General features: G+C 39.8%; 1 protein-coding gene across 10 annotated transcripts in view; it reads left to right on the top strand.

Annotated features, from left to right (window-relative positions):
- The window catches only part of LOC134212990 (uncharacterized), a 310126-nt gene that overhangs the window by 236654 nt on the left and 56006 nt on the right, over nucleotides 1-17466 (top strand). For 8 of the 10 annotated variants that reach the window (XM_062691416.1, XM_062691413.1, XM_062691410.1 and 5 more), the window contains 2 exons: nucleotides 10457-10688; nucleotides 10777-10873. In XM_062691416.1, coding sequence (XP_062547400.1) covers nucleotides 10457-10688; nucleotides 10777-10873 — 329 coding nt within the window. The remainder of the gene's footprint in view (nucleotides 1-10456; nucleotides 10689-10776; nucleotides 10874-17466) is intronic. The other 2 variants (XM_062691417.1, XM_062691415.1) reach the window with 1 other exon arrangement.

Raw genomic sequence — 17466 nt, 5'->3', positions numbered from 1 at the left:
TTTTTCCTGAGCTGCTTCATCAAATTGCTGTTTATAGTTTTTTATTCCAGTTAAACTGTTGACCTTTAATATACATTTAAGGGGTTACACCAGCAAAAATCGTCTATTACCGAGTTTGCAGCTGAAAATCGAAGAAGTTGTTATGGTTCAGGTTACTACTGCCATCGGCTCGATTAAGTACTTTTCTGGCAGCCTATTTCCCATAATCAGCTACCAAACATAATCAATTTCAGTGAATATCCTTCGAGCGTCAGATTTCAAACGCTAATAGCGTCTTTATCTTTCAATGGATCTTCGTTATCAATCTATTAGAAAACTCTCCAGCAATTTGCCAAATCCATCGATATTATTGATTATTAGCGTTAATCTATTGAAAATTTCATTTCTTTCCAAACCCGACAAAAAATTCAGAATTAATCAATCACGTTCATGCATCGCCAACACGGACATCAGATTGATGTAAGGTACGGGCCTTTCCGTCCAATGCTTCGTTTTCCCTTCGTTGACCCGTGTCCGCGTGCGCGCCTTGTTTTCGTTCAGGATTTCACGGAAAGCGGATCAGGGCGCCCGGAAGCGGTCCCAGCGGCAACGGCTGTCGAAGCGGTGGTGATGCAGCAGAACATTTTTCGCTATGGTGGTGGTGGTGCTCGTGTACTAATCAGCATCATCGGCAGATCTGGCAATCGAAGGCGTCCGTAACGCCGAATAATCGGATGGCGGTCGCGACGTCGAGTGGTGCTGTTAGTGAGATGCATAAGTGCAAATAAGTCGGTTCTTTTCAGAACTACCATTATATCTGGAAAAAAGGTTAAGTCGAGATTATTTCTAGGTCAACGTCCGCGGTGTATGGTAAGAAACTGGTAGGACAGGATAGAGTACTCATGACGGCCGCAAGTGGCGGCGATCCAGGTGGATCGAAGGAGCTATTGCCAAGAATAAAAAACTCGATAAACAAATTCGGAAGATTGACATACCTGCAATTGATTCCGAAAGATGAAAAAAGCCCCAGCCGGAAGATCCTTTTGTTGTAGAAAAGGAAAGTGGACAAAGCTGCTGGAAGAACAATTGAAAGAGCGTCGACAGAAGCGAAGAGAACACGATATGGATGAAACAGAAGTCGTCGCCCAGGAACGTCCGACACTGAATGTTAGTCGATGCGTCATTTCCTGCTTAGAGATAATACGTATGGAAGAGAATATTATCTTACAACGTCTCGCCAGTCAAGAGGTCATCTGAGTTCAACGGATCACTCAAACCTAATCGGATCAACCTTCAAAAAAGAAATGGAAGTGGTTCGAATGAAAGTGGACTCTAACCTGACATATCCAGAAGCGTGCAAACGAGTAGAGGCAGGAATTGGAAGCTACGCAGCTGCTGCAAGTCAACAAAGTTCCGAAAGGAAAAAAATGAACAGCTCTTGAAAACGATGGAGGAGAAAAACAAGCAGATCTCCCAGCTCTTGGAGGGCAAGAGGAAGATGGATGAGAAAATAGAGAACATGATAGCACATCCGAAAAAGAGACGCGGAATTTCATCAAATCAAGTCGATGCAAATGAGTCAAAAATCCCAATTAAGCCAGCTAAACCAGGCAACCCTTCGACTAGCATCTTACTGAATCACAAATTACCAGGGCCATCACAGCATCTCAGAAATAGCTCACCGGCCTCTAAGGAAACAGTAAACAACGAAAACAATAAAAAGAAAAATAAATGACATAACCGAAACAATAACACTTCGCAAAGTCCACCTCCGAAAAAAAAAACAGTTGAGAAAAAAGGTACAACCGAGCAGGAAACACATAGCATCGAAGAAGATTCTGACATCGATGAAACCCCCCAAGAATTTTCGATAATACACAAAAATACTCAACTGACAAATGAAACGGACAACGATCACAATCGGCTTGAGCGGGGAGCGCAGCAGATAAGGGAATCCGTCCCGGACGTCCTACCGTTGATGGAAACTCTTCTTCTGCGGTCGATTACGAAATAATACAACGAACCCTCCTACCGAACCAACACTTAACTACCACCGCAAACACAAGAAGCATCAATAACAAAATGGTCATCAAAACTTCGTAATGTAATATTAGATACAACCGGCGCATTAGTGTCACCACCGGAGCTGTTTCTTTTAGTAACTGGCTTGGGGAAGAAGAGATGAAAGCAGCTCCCCAATTTCCAATCGTGGAGGGGACTGCCCGGGGGGAAGAGGGCGATACTCACCATCTGGATATTCGGCCTTCGCAAATCTCCTCTCCGCCAGTGAAGCCCGTAACCAGAAGAGCAATTCACATTCATCGTTACCATCACAGCATCATTCGAACGCCAATTTAACCGGTATCATCCCCGTGTCCAACAATCGGCGTGGGGTAGTCTCTCCCCAACCCAAGGCGAGAGTGGATGTCCGGGGAGCTCACGATCATCTTGCACCTTCTTCTTCCTCATACTCCAATACTTTCGGCCGTTTTATCGCAGAGGAAACGCTCAACAGGCAGTTGATTATCCTTAATGATGGATCTCATACGCGGATCGATCCAGCGACCGGTTACACGTCATCGATAGATCATCGGCCTCATCGAGGCACAGTACGAGGCCTTCTCGTGTAAAGTGCTGCACAATGGGGTCTAGTCCGACCCTATCCGGGTCGTAGCTGGTGTGGAGCAAGGATGTATTCTATCGCCGTTACTGTTCCTCATCGTAATCAACGGGATTCTGGTAAATGCGATTGACCGTGAACCAAACCGCGGGCTGCTATGGCAGCATATAACCATGGAGCACCCAAACGACCCCGAATTGGCTGATAACGTTGCACTCCTCTTTCAACGGCACTCTGATATGCAGAGTAAGCTCAACGTCAACAAAACCAAATCGTTGGATGTAAACACGGTGACCCCTTCCAGTTTCACAGTAGCCGGGCAATCAGTGGAGCATGTTGAAAGCTTCCAATATCTTGGTAGCCAAATGGCGTCAGACGGCGGTACCAAAATCGACATAAGCGCACGGATCACGAAAGCACGGGCTGCCTTTGTGAGTTCAAGAAATATCTGGAAAAACAGGCAGATAAGTGAACGCCCCAAAATACGAATTCTCAATTCTAACGTGCAATCTGTGCTGTAATACGCTAGCGAAACATGGTGTGTATCAGTGGAGAACACTCAACGGCTGCAGGTGTCCATCAACATATGCCTGCGGTATACAATTCGGGCCTGGTGGCCTCACAACTGGATCTCAAACAACAAACTCCATCGTCGTTGTCACCAGAGGCCGATAGCAACAGAAATTCGGGATCGGAAGTGGGGCTGGGTCGGCCACACTCTACTTAGGGACGGAAACGAAATTTGTAAACAAGCATTAGACTGGAACCTAGCGGGACATCGCAGCAGAGGCAGACTCAGAGGCTCATGGCGGCGAAGCCTCAATCTCCTCACCAAGTTGGTCTTAAGTCGCGACTATAAAAAAGACGATGGCTCTATGATCAAGCAGATTGGGCAACATACGAGCGGTTAGTAGCTAACGGCATTAAACCAAAAGAAGAAATAGGAGTCAACGAGTTCGCAGAACGAATCCTTGCAGCTGCAAAGCAACTATTAGCATACCCTTAACGTCAGGCAGAACAGGCACTAAGTCAGCACCGTGGTGGTCTCCTGAAGTTAAAGCAATAGTTAAACAGCGTCGAAAGTCGTTGAGAGCACTAAAATGTATTAAAGCAGCAGGATTGGATTCATCTGATGCGCTAAAACGTTTCCAGGAAATGAAGGCAAAAACGAAAAAGGTAATACGGGAAGCAAAAAATAAATCGTGGGAGGAATTTGTAGGAAAGATATCTCCAAGTAGCACTTCAGCAGAAATATGGCGAACGGTTAATACGCTTAGAGGGAAGCGACAACATAAAACGGCTGTCATTAATCTTAATGATAGGTTCACGGACAGTGCAGAAGAAATCTCGCTTAACTTTTCAAAAGGACCTAAATAACATTTTTTTCTTGCAGCAACAGAACTTGTTCTTCAACAGAACAACATGAAAGCTATTGATTGCAGTATTCAAATTAATTCTTGAAAAATATACTTAGGTCCTTTTGAGAAGTTAAGCGAGAAATAGCAGGAGAACTGGCGAACCACTATGATAAGATATCAGCGACCTCGAACTATCCTCCATTGCTTCAAATGGCGAAGGAAAAGGCCGAAGCTAGAGTTAAGTGAGCGGCTTGATAAAAGACAGCATGCTTTTAGGTCTGGACACGGGGTAGACACATACTTAGCGGAGTTGGACAGGTCGATACCCAATAAGGATGAACACTGTTTGACTGCGTCATTGGACGCGTCTCTAAAGCCTACAGTACCCGGAGATTTGGTATTCAGCGCACCCTTCGGAAATGGCAAATCGGTGGTATTCTAAACAGTTTTCTTTCCGAACGCAGCTTCGAGTGATCGTAAATGGAGCACTTCCACGAGAAATGCCGCTAGAGAATGGGGTCCTCCAAGGCTCCGTTTTATCAGCTACGCTGTTCCTTGTAGCAATACAACCGATCTTTCGAAAAATTCTACAAACAGACACTATTCTACTATACGCCGATGATATTTTACTCATTGTGCGAAGAAAAAAGGAGCAACCTCTGTATCGGCACTTGCAAACCGCTGTGAAAGCTGTCGACAAATGGGCCAAAAGCGTTGGTTTTAAAATCTCGGCAGCGAAATCCACGATTTTCTATTGCAGCCCTAACGCTCGAAGAGAGCCTACAAGCAACATATCTATCGACCGAGTAGTAATTCCAAAGACAACAAAATTGAAGGTTCTTGGTGTTACACTGGACAGGACGCTGACATTCATGCCGCACTGTAAACTGACAAAAACTAGTTGCGAATCACGACTATGGTTGATGAAAATTATAGCTGCTAGGACCCCCCTTCAAGTAGTGCAAAGAGCATCGGATCTCGTGCAAACAATTGGTATTCACCTTCCCAGAATCGCAGTGCGGTCACCACTCGTTAATTGAAAATGGCATGTACCCAATCCACCACCCACCACTTGTATGGGATATTAGAAAACACGTGAAAGCTGGAGATCCTCCCGAAACTGTGCGACCCATCATTAAAAATCTATTAGCCGTCATACTGTAGTGTTTTATAGGCGGAAGACTACACGATAAAATCTGCTCTGAGTACTTTTAATTCTAATAATGTGGTCATTTTATCCGACTCGGCAAGCTGCCTCTCGGCTATAGAAATGATCAAATAACTGCATCCGTGGATCCAAGAAATAAAACATATGTTGCGAAATCGTCCGATCAAACTAGCCATTCAGGAATTAGTGGAAACGATGAAGCAGATCGGCTTGCTAATACCGCTAGAAACGAACCTCCCCTAGAAATTCCCATCCCGGAAAAAAATGCTATCATTGCAATAAAGCAAATAATCAGCTGTCAACGGGAGAACCGTTGGATACGTTTATTTGATGTTAAACTAAAGGAGGTTAAACCAGGAATTGAAAAATGGCACGATTAGGAGAATTCTAGTGATTAGCGAGTACTCACTCGACTACGAATTGGAAATACAAGACTAACACATGCATTCCTGCTTGAAAAATCCACCCCTCCTATATGAAAATGCAGTGGAACGGTTGTAAATGTTCGATGTAATTCTGGAATGTAGAAAATTAGAAGCAGATAGAAGAAAATACAGTACACTAAGGTATTTTTACGTCGCTCCATGTACTGCGTAAAAAAACGCGTTATTTAAAAGAACGACGTAAAAATAAACCGCGTTATTTAAAAAAGGCGTGAAAAAACCTATTGGGGGACTTAGAAAATTTTATATGTTGGTGCTTCCTGGGGACTTAGAACAGTTTTCATGTCGGTGCCTACTGGGGACTTAGAAAATTTCAAATTGGTAATGGACGGAGCTTCTACCTATTTGTTCGCTAGGTGTTGTTTGTAGGTCATAGTACGCTAGTATGGATCGTGATGTGGTACATGGTTTTTGTGATATGAAACCAGGAATGTGTTCCAAACTCATTCAAGAATTTCCTGGGATAAGGCCTTGAGATCTATAAGCGTAACCAAAGATCTATCAGCCTACTTCGAATATGGTACATGCTCTGTGTGACTCATAGAACAGATTCTGTTCAAAGCATAAGTTCTTGGTCATCCAAAAAAATTTCCGAGGCAAGGCCTTTAGATCTATACGCGTAACCAAAGATCTATCAACATGTTTCAAATATGGTACATGCTCTGTGTGACTCATAGAATAGATTGTGTTCAAAGCATAAGTTCTTGGTCACCCAAAAAAATCCGAAGTAAGGCCTTTAGATCTATACGCGTAACCAAAGATCTATCAGCCTGTTTCAAATATGGTACATCCCCTGTGTGACTCATAGAATAGATTGTGTTCAAAGCATAAGTTCTTGGCAATCCAAAAAAAATTCCGAAGTAAGGCCTTTAGATCTATACGCGTAACCAAAGATCCATCAGCCTGTTTCAAATATGGTACATGCCCTGTGTGACTCATAGAATAGATTGTGTTCAAAGCATAAGTTCTTGGTAATCCAAAAAAAATTCCGAAGTAAGGCCTTTAGATCTATACGCGTAACCGAAGATCTATCAGCCTGTTTCAAATATGGTACATGATCTGTGTGTAGATCTATACGCGTAATCAAAGATCTGTCCGCCTGTTTCAAAAATGATACGTGCTCTGTGTGACTCATAGAATAGATTGTGTTCAAAGCATAAGTTCTTGGTCATACACAAAATTTCCGAAGAAAGGCCTATTAGCCAGATTCAAAAATGGTACATGCTCTGTGTTACTCATCCAATTGATTGTGTTCAAAGCACACGTTCCTGCTCATCCATAAAAATCTCGAAGTAAGGCCTTTAGATCTATACGCGTACCCAAAGATCTATCAGCCTGTTTCAAAAATGGTACATGCTCTGTGTGACTGTTAGAATAGAATGTGTTCAAAGCATAAGTTCTTGGTCATCCAGAAAATTTCCGAAGTAAGACCTTCAGATCTACACGCGTAACCAAAGATCTTGCTTCCGGATTTTTTTGGATGACCAAGAACTTAGGCTTTGATTACAATCTATCCTATGAGCCACACAGAGCATGAAGTATATTTGAAAGAGACGGACAGATCTTTGGTTACGCGTGTAGATCCAAAGGCCTTACTTCGGAAATTTTTTGGATGACCAAGAACTTATGCTTTGAACACAATCTATTCTATGAGTCACACAGAGCATGTACCATATTTGAAACAGGCTGATAGATCTTTGGTTACCGAAATAAAAACTGTTCTAAGTCCCCAGTAGGCACCATAACATAAAAAACTAAGTCCCCCAATTGGTTTTTTTACGTCGTTTTTTTTAAATAGTGCGGTTTTTTATACGTCGGTACCGCGTAAAAATAACCGCGTGAAAAAAAAACCTCAGTTTATCGATACAACAAGCCTAAGAACTGCATTGAGAAACGACAAAGACAGTGAAACTCGATTGCTAGAGCTCCTACGAACAACCGGCATGTACCGAAGGAAAATTCAGGAAAAAGTGTACCAAAGTGATGTGGAAGAATAATATTAAAAGAAGAAGGAAGAACACTGTGTATGTGGATATACTATGGGAAGAAGGGAAAAAAAAGATTGTGAAAGAAAATGAAAAAAAAAGCAAAAAACGCACAACGAAAGTAAAAAAATGAAGGAATAAACAAAAAGCAGAAAAATAGTAAAATATGACAAAAAATGCAGTAAAAATAATAAAAATTATGAAAATAATGAAAGACTGTTGGTGAAATACAACGAACGCAGCTTACTTAAACCACCCAGACAACATGGCGGCAGAGCGGAATGGCGAAAAACAGCTAAGTGATATCAAACAAACAAAATGTGTAAAATGTGTTTTTAGACACGAATACACTGATTGGTATAAAACGTTAATATTTTTTTTAAAGCACAAATACACCGTGATTTAATTCATGGATTCGGGAACACCAGTCACGTTTTCCAGAACGATCCAGAAAACGTGACTATTGATCCGAAATCCGTGACTAAAAATACACCGTGAACTTGTTAATTCACGAATTCATGCACGCTGTATTTTGCGTGTAATAATCATATTGTTCTGTACACTGTTTTTCATGATGCCGAGAACAAATTGAGAAAAATATTGCTTAACTCGTGCTGGAAAAATTGATTTTATAGCACATCCATGGTAATAATAACTATTTCCTAAATATATGTAGGTAGCATCTATAACTTATTTATTTGAGCACCAATCGTGTTATTAACAGCGAACGCTGCAAAATACTTTCGTTGCCAATCGATCCGACACTGTTTACGCCGATGCTGATGCGGATAAAACTTTGCCAACCATGACCTGCGCTCGTTTTTGCAAGCTCATGCCAAAACTTTACATGAGCGAACACCCTTGACAATCAGCACCGCCAGCATAAACTTTGTACATGTTTAAATTTCTCATTCACTTTCCTCTTGTACCTCCAAAAATAAACTTTGTCCGAAAACGCTGTGCCGTAAATTTAAAACGACCGCAAATATTCCGGTGCATTCCTCGGATTAGCTACCACGGAGTTCAGTCAGTGAATCCATCCGACCGATGTAAACGGTTGTGGCGCGCCCACTTTCATGCAGGGCGAGAATGCACCTCATACCAAAACACTAGAGCCGTTGCAAAGCATGATGTTGATACTGAGTGACCCAATAAACATTGCTATTGTGTCGAAATACAACTACCAAAATAGTCTGTTTTTACTGTGAGGCAGATGTGTGCCATTCCGAGTTTAGCCGGGTAGAAAATTAGGAATTTCGTTTAATTTTCGAGGACCCGACACATGTCGATCGACTGTGTTATGCTGGAGAATAGATTTTTTCGGTAGAGGCATGTGTAATTTGTTTTGCAATGGATCAAATTGCTTTTAGTTTGAAGTTTGCCAGAGTACAAAGAATCGTCTACAATTCTATATCGTCCAAAAATGTTAATGGGTGGCTATTGGCTACTCATCATCAGAAGTCTACTTCCAAGCTTTGAAAGCCTTTTCCTAAACTGCTGTTCCCGCAAGTAACAAAATACCGCCAAAATAGAATACTTTGTCATAAAAAATCTTCCCAAAAAAAAATTAAACCATCTAACCCAAATGTATGTGAAAAGTTTAATTAATTAGGAATAACTGGAATTTGGTCCGTCTATCGGTCATTTGCCGTGGAAATCCTTAAAAGTAAACAAGCTTAATCAATGAACTCGCAACATACCGCAATTGTGTAAGCCCAGAACCCACAATAATATATCATATGAACACACAGCGAATGGACATGTTTTTTTTTCACAATCAAAAGCTCAAACCCCCGCATTCGAGCAAGATTTTTTTATGTACAGGTTATCCGACTTCGATAGTAGATGGGGATAACCAGCGCGGGGGGGAAACATACATTTTCAGTGCAAAATGTAAACAAACGAGCATAAATTCCATACAAAAATCCAAGATGGCTGAGTTGGGGATATTGACAAGTCGGATAAACTGTACATAAAAAAATCTTGCATTCGACAACCCGAAATAAAACGAATAACAAAAAAGTTCAAGTGACAAACCCACAACCTGGAGAGTATACGATTCACACAGATTTTATTGGCACTCAGAGCTCCATCGAGTGCTGTGGCTCCCTGGTGAAGTGGAACCGCCCCCAGTCAATTTCAGAATATTATCGGGTGGTAGAGTCTGGAAGCATCAGGAAAATAAAACCTGACAAAATTGTTTCTCTCCGCACCGGTAACTAACCGAGCAGTTCCAAACAAAAGTGGTAAGCAATGTTGAGTGAATCAATTTGACATTGGGCTTATTCTCTCGTTCATTAAGTGCACGGAACTCTCATATCGCAAAATTAAAAAACGAAATTTTGAAAAAAGGCGGCATGAATTTGTGTGTAAAACAATTGTGAATTATACCTACTTGTTGACCCTGATGTGCAAATGCAACAAGCTGCATTCAGTTCTATTTTATTGGTTAAAATACTAAAACTGATTTCCTTATCCTAAGAAATACGATAGAAGTATAAATAGCAGTTTGAATTGGAATGAAGTTTATTAAAAACTGTTTTTGTACTCATTAGTTTTAATTTTTTAAATGAGAAAAACGAACACCGCTTGAATGTTTAAATTTTCCACAAAAGGTCTATTTTTATGATACTTGATATTTGCTTCAATTGGAGAAAAAAGATTGCAGATCCAGATAAAGAGTAGCTTGAATCTTTAGGTCCGAATTCGTACATCGACCTAATCTACTAAAATATTTCGTTCGTATGTACAAAAGGGTCGCGCCAGGTTCTGAATTATAAATAAATCATATACCATGGAATGCCTGCACTTCTACTACTGCGGACAGTATGGCGTAATCCAATAATCTTCTTCTGTTTATTTCATTATTTCCGCCCTGCTCCATCCGATCCGACCCGGTCTAGCAGAATGGGACCTTCCCTCGCGGCAGTGGCTAGCGGTGACCTCGATCCTGCTGATAGCGGGTGCCGCCGGTGTGGCCGTCCCGTTTGCCTTAAAGGTTACGGCCGGTGCACCGCTCGATGAACGCATCCAGGCCGCAACCCAGCTGCTAGACACAGTGCCTTTAATTGACGGACACAACGATCTGCCGTGGAACATTAGGAAGTTTTTACATAATCAACTCAATGAGTTTCGGTACGTGGTTTGGTCTGCATTTTGACTTTTGAACTTTTCACAGTTTTCAAATGGACTAAATATTATTTTTGTTGATATATCAATTTAGATTCGAGGATGATTTGAAGCTGATATCACCATGGTCGAAAAGTGCATGGAGTCACACAGATTTGCAGAGACTGAAAAGAGGACGAATATCTGCACAGGTGAGTACGAAATTAATCAAAACAAATACAGTCGGGTCATCTACAGCATTAACAATAGATGTGGCGTTGTAGAAATCAGAGCTATGATAGATATCCTAATCCCACGTATGATTGACTTGAGGCATATGAAATCCGAACTAAATCACAAAATAGATACCAATAAAATAATTAATAACAATTTGGAGACCTAAGGCTATTAACTTTGTAAGTTAAAATAATAGCCTGTTTAAAAAGAGAACAAAGAATATTGCCATTACAATCAAGTTCCTTATCTCGTACACAAAATTAACGTGAAGACCATGTTTTCAATACAAAAACAAACTTCTTATAGGAAGATCAAAGCGCGAAGAATTCAAGTGATATCAGTGTAGGATTGTGGCACAGCCATTCTAATTTACCATTCTAGTTACTAATTTTTGGGTACTCATAACATACTCATCGAATTTTCTAGCAACAAGTTACGATCAAAAATTCATTAGAAGTATAAATGTGAGTAACTAATAACCTACCATTGTTTATGCACATGAACATGAAGGATATCTTCATCGCTAGTTTGATGAAAACAGGTTCGTTCATTGAATTCCTTTAGTTCATCTTGAGTTATTCAGTTCTTCATTGAGCCATGGGTGTTCAATGTGAAATGCAATCGAAGAAGCTTGACAGCGTCATTCAATCATTTTGAAACAACTTCAAACAACCATTCCAAATATTCCCTCCCCTCGGATATGTGATCTTGATGCAATGGGTGGGCTTACGCCATTAGCACTGAGATAGCAACCAAACACATATTTTGTCGTGGTGGTATCACATGTTAACTATTTTTGTTTGGTGCCGCGTCACATATCTGGCATTGACGCACTAATTTAACGCATGTGCATGTGATCCAACGGACATCGTGTCTTGGAGCCATGATTGGTAATGCAGTCAGGCAGAGGTTTTTTTTATCAGTGATAATGATGTGAGTGAGTTCTCTTCTTTTCAGCAACACTTTTCTGATGCGTTCCCTGTGATGATGAGTCGTAGCCACGCTTATATTTAGCTAGCTAGGCATTTATTAATAAACAAAATATTCAAGACATTAGTATGGAATTGACTGTTGGATTCACTGAGTAGAAGTTTTTTTATAAACTAGGAACGTGGTGCCAGTCTTATTTTGTTATGTCTCATTTCGAAGAGCCATAATAAGAAATACCACACATTATAATGATGGTATATGAACAATCAATGAAATATCTGTTTATATCCAGGTGCCTTAGTTTGGGAGCAAAATAATCAAGCTGACAACATGTCCACGAATATCGCAGCCATTAGGCTTTGTTCACTAGTTACGTAACGCTTAAGAGGAGGAAGGGGATTGAGGAACCGTTGCTTATTGTAACACAGGGAGAGGGAGGGTTTTTGAATCGTTACGTAACAAAATAACCATATTTTAAAATCAAAATCGGATTCCCAATTTATGTTCTGATTAAAATGGAGATAAAACAGAAAAAAACAACAATAACCGTTTTTTGTGAAGCAGCGATGCCAGATTTGCAAACATGTCTTCAATTTGAAAACGTTGGAGTATTGGTGAAGACATTTTGCTTTATGGAGAGAAGACATTTTGAGACATTTAAAAAATATTTGAAGACCAATCTACATATTTAAAGACACTTGAAGGCAGTCAATCATTCAGCTAGAAAAACTATTGTTTTATTACTATTTTTGCCTTTCTCGTATACTAAGTATACGTAGAGGCTGCCAAACTTTTTATAGAAGGCTAGGAGACCCATAGTGTTATATACCAATCGACTCAGCTCGACGAATTGAGGAAATGTCTGTATGTCACAATTTTGTAGACACACTTTTTGGAACTTAGCATTGACCGAATTACTCCCAACAATTTCCATTCGACGGGGACTCTTGTCCCATTGTTTGCTATTGAAAGTTGGATTATTGAAAGATTGGACTATCGGTTACACTGTTTCTAATCGTCACGAACAGGGTCTCCTACCATCTACCAGCAAACATTGAAGACTTCAATACCACAGCGGACTTCCTAGGTGAAGTCGGCTGACATGAAAACATGGACTAGTAAAGTCGTCAGTCGGGATTATCAAATCTGTAGACACCCATCGTTGATTCAGCATACTGAACAAGTTGTCTTATCCCCTACATTATGCCCAAGGACAGAAAAGAAGGGACTTGTGTATCGGATTACTGTGAAGAATCCGTGATGAACTTACTTTTAAGATCGATCTCATTTCTCACTTCTCACTGTGAAAAGTAGGTAAGAGTAAGGGCGAAGTAAAAAGGGGGACGTCTCACTTTTCAAATGACCTATTCGGCCAAATAACCTTTAAGGCCAAATAACCTATTCGGCCAAATGTTCTATTCGAACAAATGACCTTTTCGGCCAAATGCTCTATTCGGATAAACCTCCTATTCGGCCAAACGTTCTATTCTGCCAAATGTCCTATTCGGTCAAATGTCTTACTCGACCGAACGTCCTATTCAGCCGGATGATCCGTTCGTCTAAATGACTTTCGACCAGATGGGTTTCGGCCTAATGGTTTGTTTGGTCAAATGGGCTTCGGACAAACGATCCTTCCCCAATCATGATCGGTTATTGCGTTCAAAAGTTATGAAGAAAATGGTGTGTTGCACCTTATAAGCTTGGTTGGTTGATTCGCTATACAGCGTTTGCAAGAGCCGTAATGTAGGCATGACGTGTATCACACTAAGGCGAAACCAAACGATTGAATCGAGAGAAAGGCATCGTCACTACTAGGTGATTAATCTGGAATTTTTTGACGTAGAATTACGTCTTTCGGTAAGATAGGGGGGTCATTCCAAAGTTTCAAATTTGGGAGCGTCACGAAAAGAGGTCAGAAAGTTAGAGCCAGTAGCTCACCCATTTTTCAACGGATTCTGGAGATTTTGGTATGAATGAATCAGTTAACTCTCCAAGATTTCATACAAATATTGCAAACAATTGATTCAAATCATCTAATTAATAAAAATCCAATTTCGACAGGAAGTGTTCAAGTTTCACTTTTACATTGCCTACATTTCGGCTATATCCATCCGCAATTAACATGCACAAAATAATATTGCACTTCTCATCCACTATCGAACTATACGTAATTCTACGTTTATTTTGCGGTTTTGTCTTTAATACAACCTTCTACTTTTATGACGTGATCCTCGGATACAGGGTGCAAAATGAAAAAATGAAATTACTGGCCCGTCACGATATTTTGTATGTCTTTGAACGTTTATAGCTCCTTTACCTTTCGATGGATTTTCGAGATATTCTTATCAATTGATTCGGAAACTTTCCAGCAATTTGTCAAATTCATTCCAAATCCAGCAAAAAAATCAGAACAAATTAGTCTTGTTCAAACATCCACTACATAGCGCAATTCAATAATTGGTAATTGCCTAATTTTCGGGTATTATGTATTACATATTAAATGATGCATAGTGTATGAATAGGAATGGTTCCTTCATCAGTGCTGCCCCAAGAAAAATAAAACTAAAAAGTAAAACATGGAAATTTGCTATGGCATGATATGGGGTAAAATTCCCAATAGTGGACCCCATAGTAACGGAATTTTAAATTAGCTGCCTTAAGACGAAGGAATTTCCAATATATTAAATTCGCATAGGATCTGATAACAAGTTGTTACATACCCAAACACTCAAATACATAACGTTATTCGCTAATATCAACATTTGAAAGTCTGACCGTACTTCCCCTATAGTAGACTGATGGCACTTGAAATTTAAAGGCACAGAATTTGTTTACGAAATTTATTTATAATTTTTGACGTAAACTACGTCTAAGGGGAAGACTCGGATACAGGGTGTAAAATGAAAATTTCAAAATTGAGGACCGTCACGAAATCATGTAAGATTTGTAACATTAATAGGTCCTTTATTTTTCAATGAATTTTAAAGATTTATATAGGGGAACAGACGGCTTTGGCAGGTTTTGTTCTATTATTGGCAGGGGGGTTTTTGTCGACCGAATTTTATGAAATTTGGCCACAATATTCTTTGATATGCAAAGAATGTTAGGGCCAAAATTGAGCATAATGAGTCATAAAAAACCCTGCCAATAATAGAACAAAATCTGCCAAAGCCGTCATTACCCCTATCAATCGATTCACAAACTCTCCCCTAATTTGCCAGTAGTATTGAAACTTTTGAGTACCAACCCTAAACTATTGAAAACTTTGATGCATCTGCATCTCCTATGTAGGGGAAGTGGGGTAGCACGCCCATAGGGGTTAAAACGCGCCACCCCTGAATAAGGTTAAATATCCCCATTTTGATTATTTTCAATAGTCTATACGATAAAGCAATGAAAAATATTGCCATTGGATACATATATTTCATGATTTTTCTCTAGTTATCCATGAAAAACTCGAAAAAACGATTTTTGCGTGTTTTGATGCAATTCTAGCTCGGTGGAATTTAGTCTTTCTGTCGCTGTTATACATTGATAAATTAATAATTGAGCCATGAGCCATGCTGCTTACTCGTGTTCTTTATGTTCCACACGAAATCGTCGTCAAAAATGGTTTTAAAACAATTTTATGGGCCTTCAAACTTCTGAGGTCGGTGTGGGGCATTACGCCCATGCTCATTTCGTATGACCGAAACAGCTGAAACATTCGGTTAATTGCCTTAATGTAGGCAATTAAAATGAAAATCGGTACGATAAACACATGCGCGTTTTAACCCATCCACTGGCGCATGGTTTCAAAATCATTTTTTTTTCGGGTGCTTTTTAAAAATCAAATTTCTGTGCAATAAAATGGACAATTAGATATCTGTTATCGGTAGTCAGTCGCAGATATGCTGTTCTTCAGTATGCGCTGATGAAAACTGGCTGAAATGGTGGTTTTCATTGATAAAAATGGCATTTTTCTTAACGTGGGCGTCCCTACCCCAGTTCCCTAGCGCGTTCCAATCCTTGGTAATTGCCTACTTTTAGGGTATTATCAATTGTTCAACTGGGGTGTATAAATGGGGTGGCCCAGCTGCTGGACAGTGGGGCCCCTTCTTCCTCACAGAACGGGAGATGCTGCTGAAGCAGAGTAGTAGTAGTAGTGTCGGTGTCGGTCTTCTATATAGAGCGGAATTATTGGTTCGGTGTATTATATTTGGTTTAACGTAGTTTACGTCGAGCGGTCGTGTCTAGTATACAACCCCAATTGAATTTTTTTATAAAATATTTTCAAATTAATATTTAATTTACATCCAGGGAGTGGCCATTTTTTTTATTTTAGGCAGAACTTCATTAGTGCTGTACCAAACTGCATTTGTGTCTCCATTTTGGCCATTTTAGTAATTTCTATAAATTTCAAGGAAAGATAACGCTTACGGTCACGAGTGAAATTATATAAAAATTATTAATTTTGTTCGAATAATGTCAACGAAATTTTATTAATAAATTAAATGGTCAATCAGTTCACTTTGTTCCTGTTGGACATGGCGTACAGATATGTATTTTGTTGCGTAACAACCAATTAACAAAGTTCTGAAGCTGCTCCTCCCAAAAATGTACTGTTGTAACTGTCTGCCAAGCCGCTACTGAATTTACTTGCATCAATAAGGTTCGAAGATTTTTGAAATGCCTTGAGTATTGGTACTTCTGGCCTTGAGCTTTTACCTATGCATACATAAACAAAAATCTATAAGGTTCAATAGCATTAATTGCAATGCTGGGATTTACCAATTTTTAAATTAAATACAGCTTTCAATTTTTCATAAATATGAGATGTATAGCATATCACGATCCAATTGCTCACACAAGCACCATTCAACCTGCCAGTTGTATCAGATGCAGTTGTATCAAATGACAGAGAACGGACTATTTCCAAGTGCTTCCAATCTTCCAGTAACGATACAACAGCGTAAGCTTGACTTGCACCTGACCTGTCTGGTATAACTAGGATTCCAAGCATTTTTCCTCCATCGCCTTGTGATACGCCGTACTATTACTTCCATTCCAGCTTTCCATTAGTTTACCGTCCCAGTGCACGTTGCAGTTGTTATATTCCGAAGGATTGAATCACTCGCAAATTTTATTAGCGATATTTAACGTGATCGTTTGCGTATACACTGGATGGATGATCTGCTGATGTTAAAAATATTTTATGAGACGTTTTGCGCCTCCGATTAATTCATATTTAATGTTTTGTTTTGTTACGGTTCTCCGTGAACATTCCATTTAGGTCCAAACACAAAATAACAATTGTAACGTTTTACATTTTATTCGTGCTTTCTTCAGAATTGTATGGTCAGAATTCAATGGTACAGAATAATCTAGTGACACGTATTGTAAATCGTATGAAAAACTTTGTTCTAAGTCCTAATAACCGATAAGTAGAAGAGGTAGAATTGATGACGCGACCTACTGGCATGTTCAGCGCGAAATAACCAAACAAGCGGGCTTCCGCTAATTGTCAAAGTAGATAAATAGGGTAAGACGCCCCACCTAGCCAAAACACCCCCTTTGATTTCTCGTAAACTATAACTAACTAAGAATAAAAATCAGTTGGTACCTTTAAATATTCGTAAAACCAATATACTATGTGAAT

This window comes from Armigeres subalbatus, chromosome 2 (genome assembly GCF_024139115.2).
Source record: "Armigeres subalbatus isolate Guangzhou_Male chromosome 2, GZ_Asu_2, whole genome shotgun sequence".
Classification (NCBI taxonomy): domain Eukaryota; kingdom Metazoa; phylum Arthropoda; class Insecta; order Diptera; family Culicidae; genus Armigeres; species Armigeres subalbatus.
The sequence above is the reverse complement of the archived record's forward strand: the minus strand, read 5'-3'. Positions and strand labels throughout refer to the sequence as shown.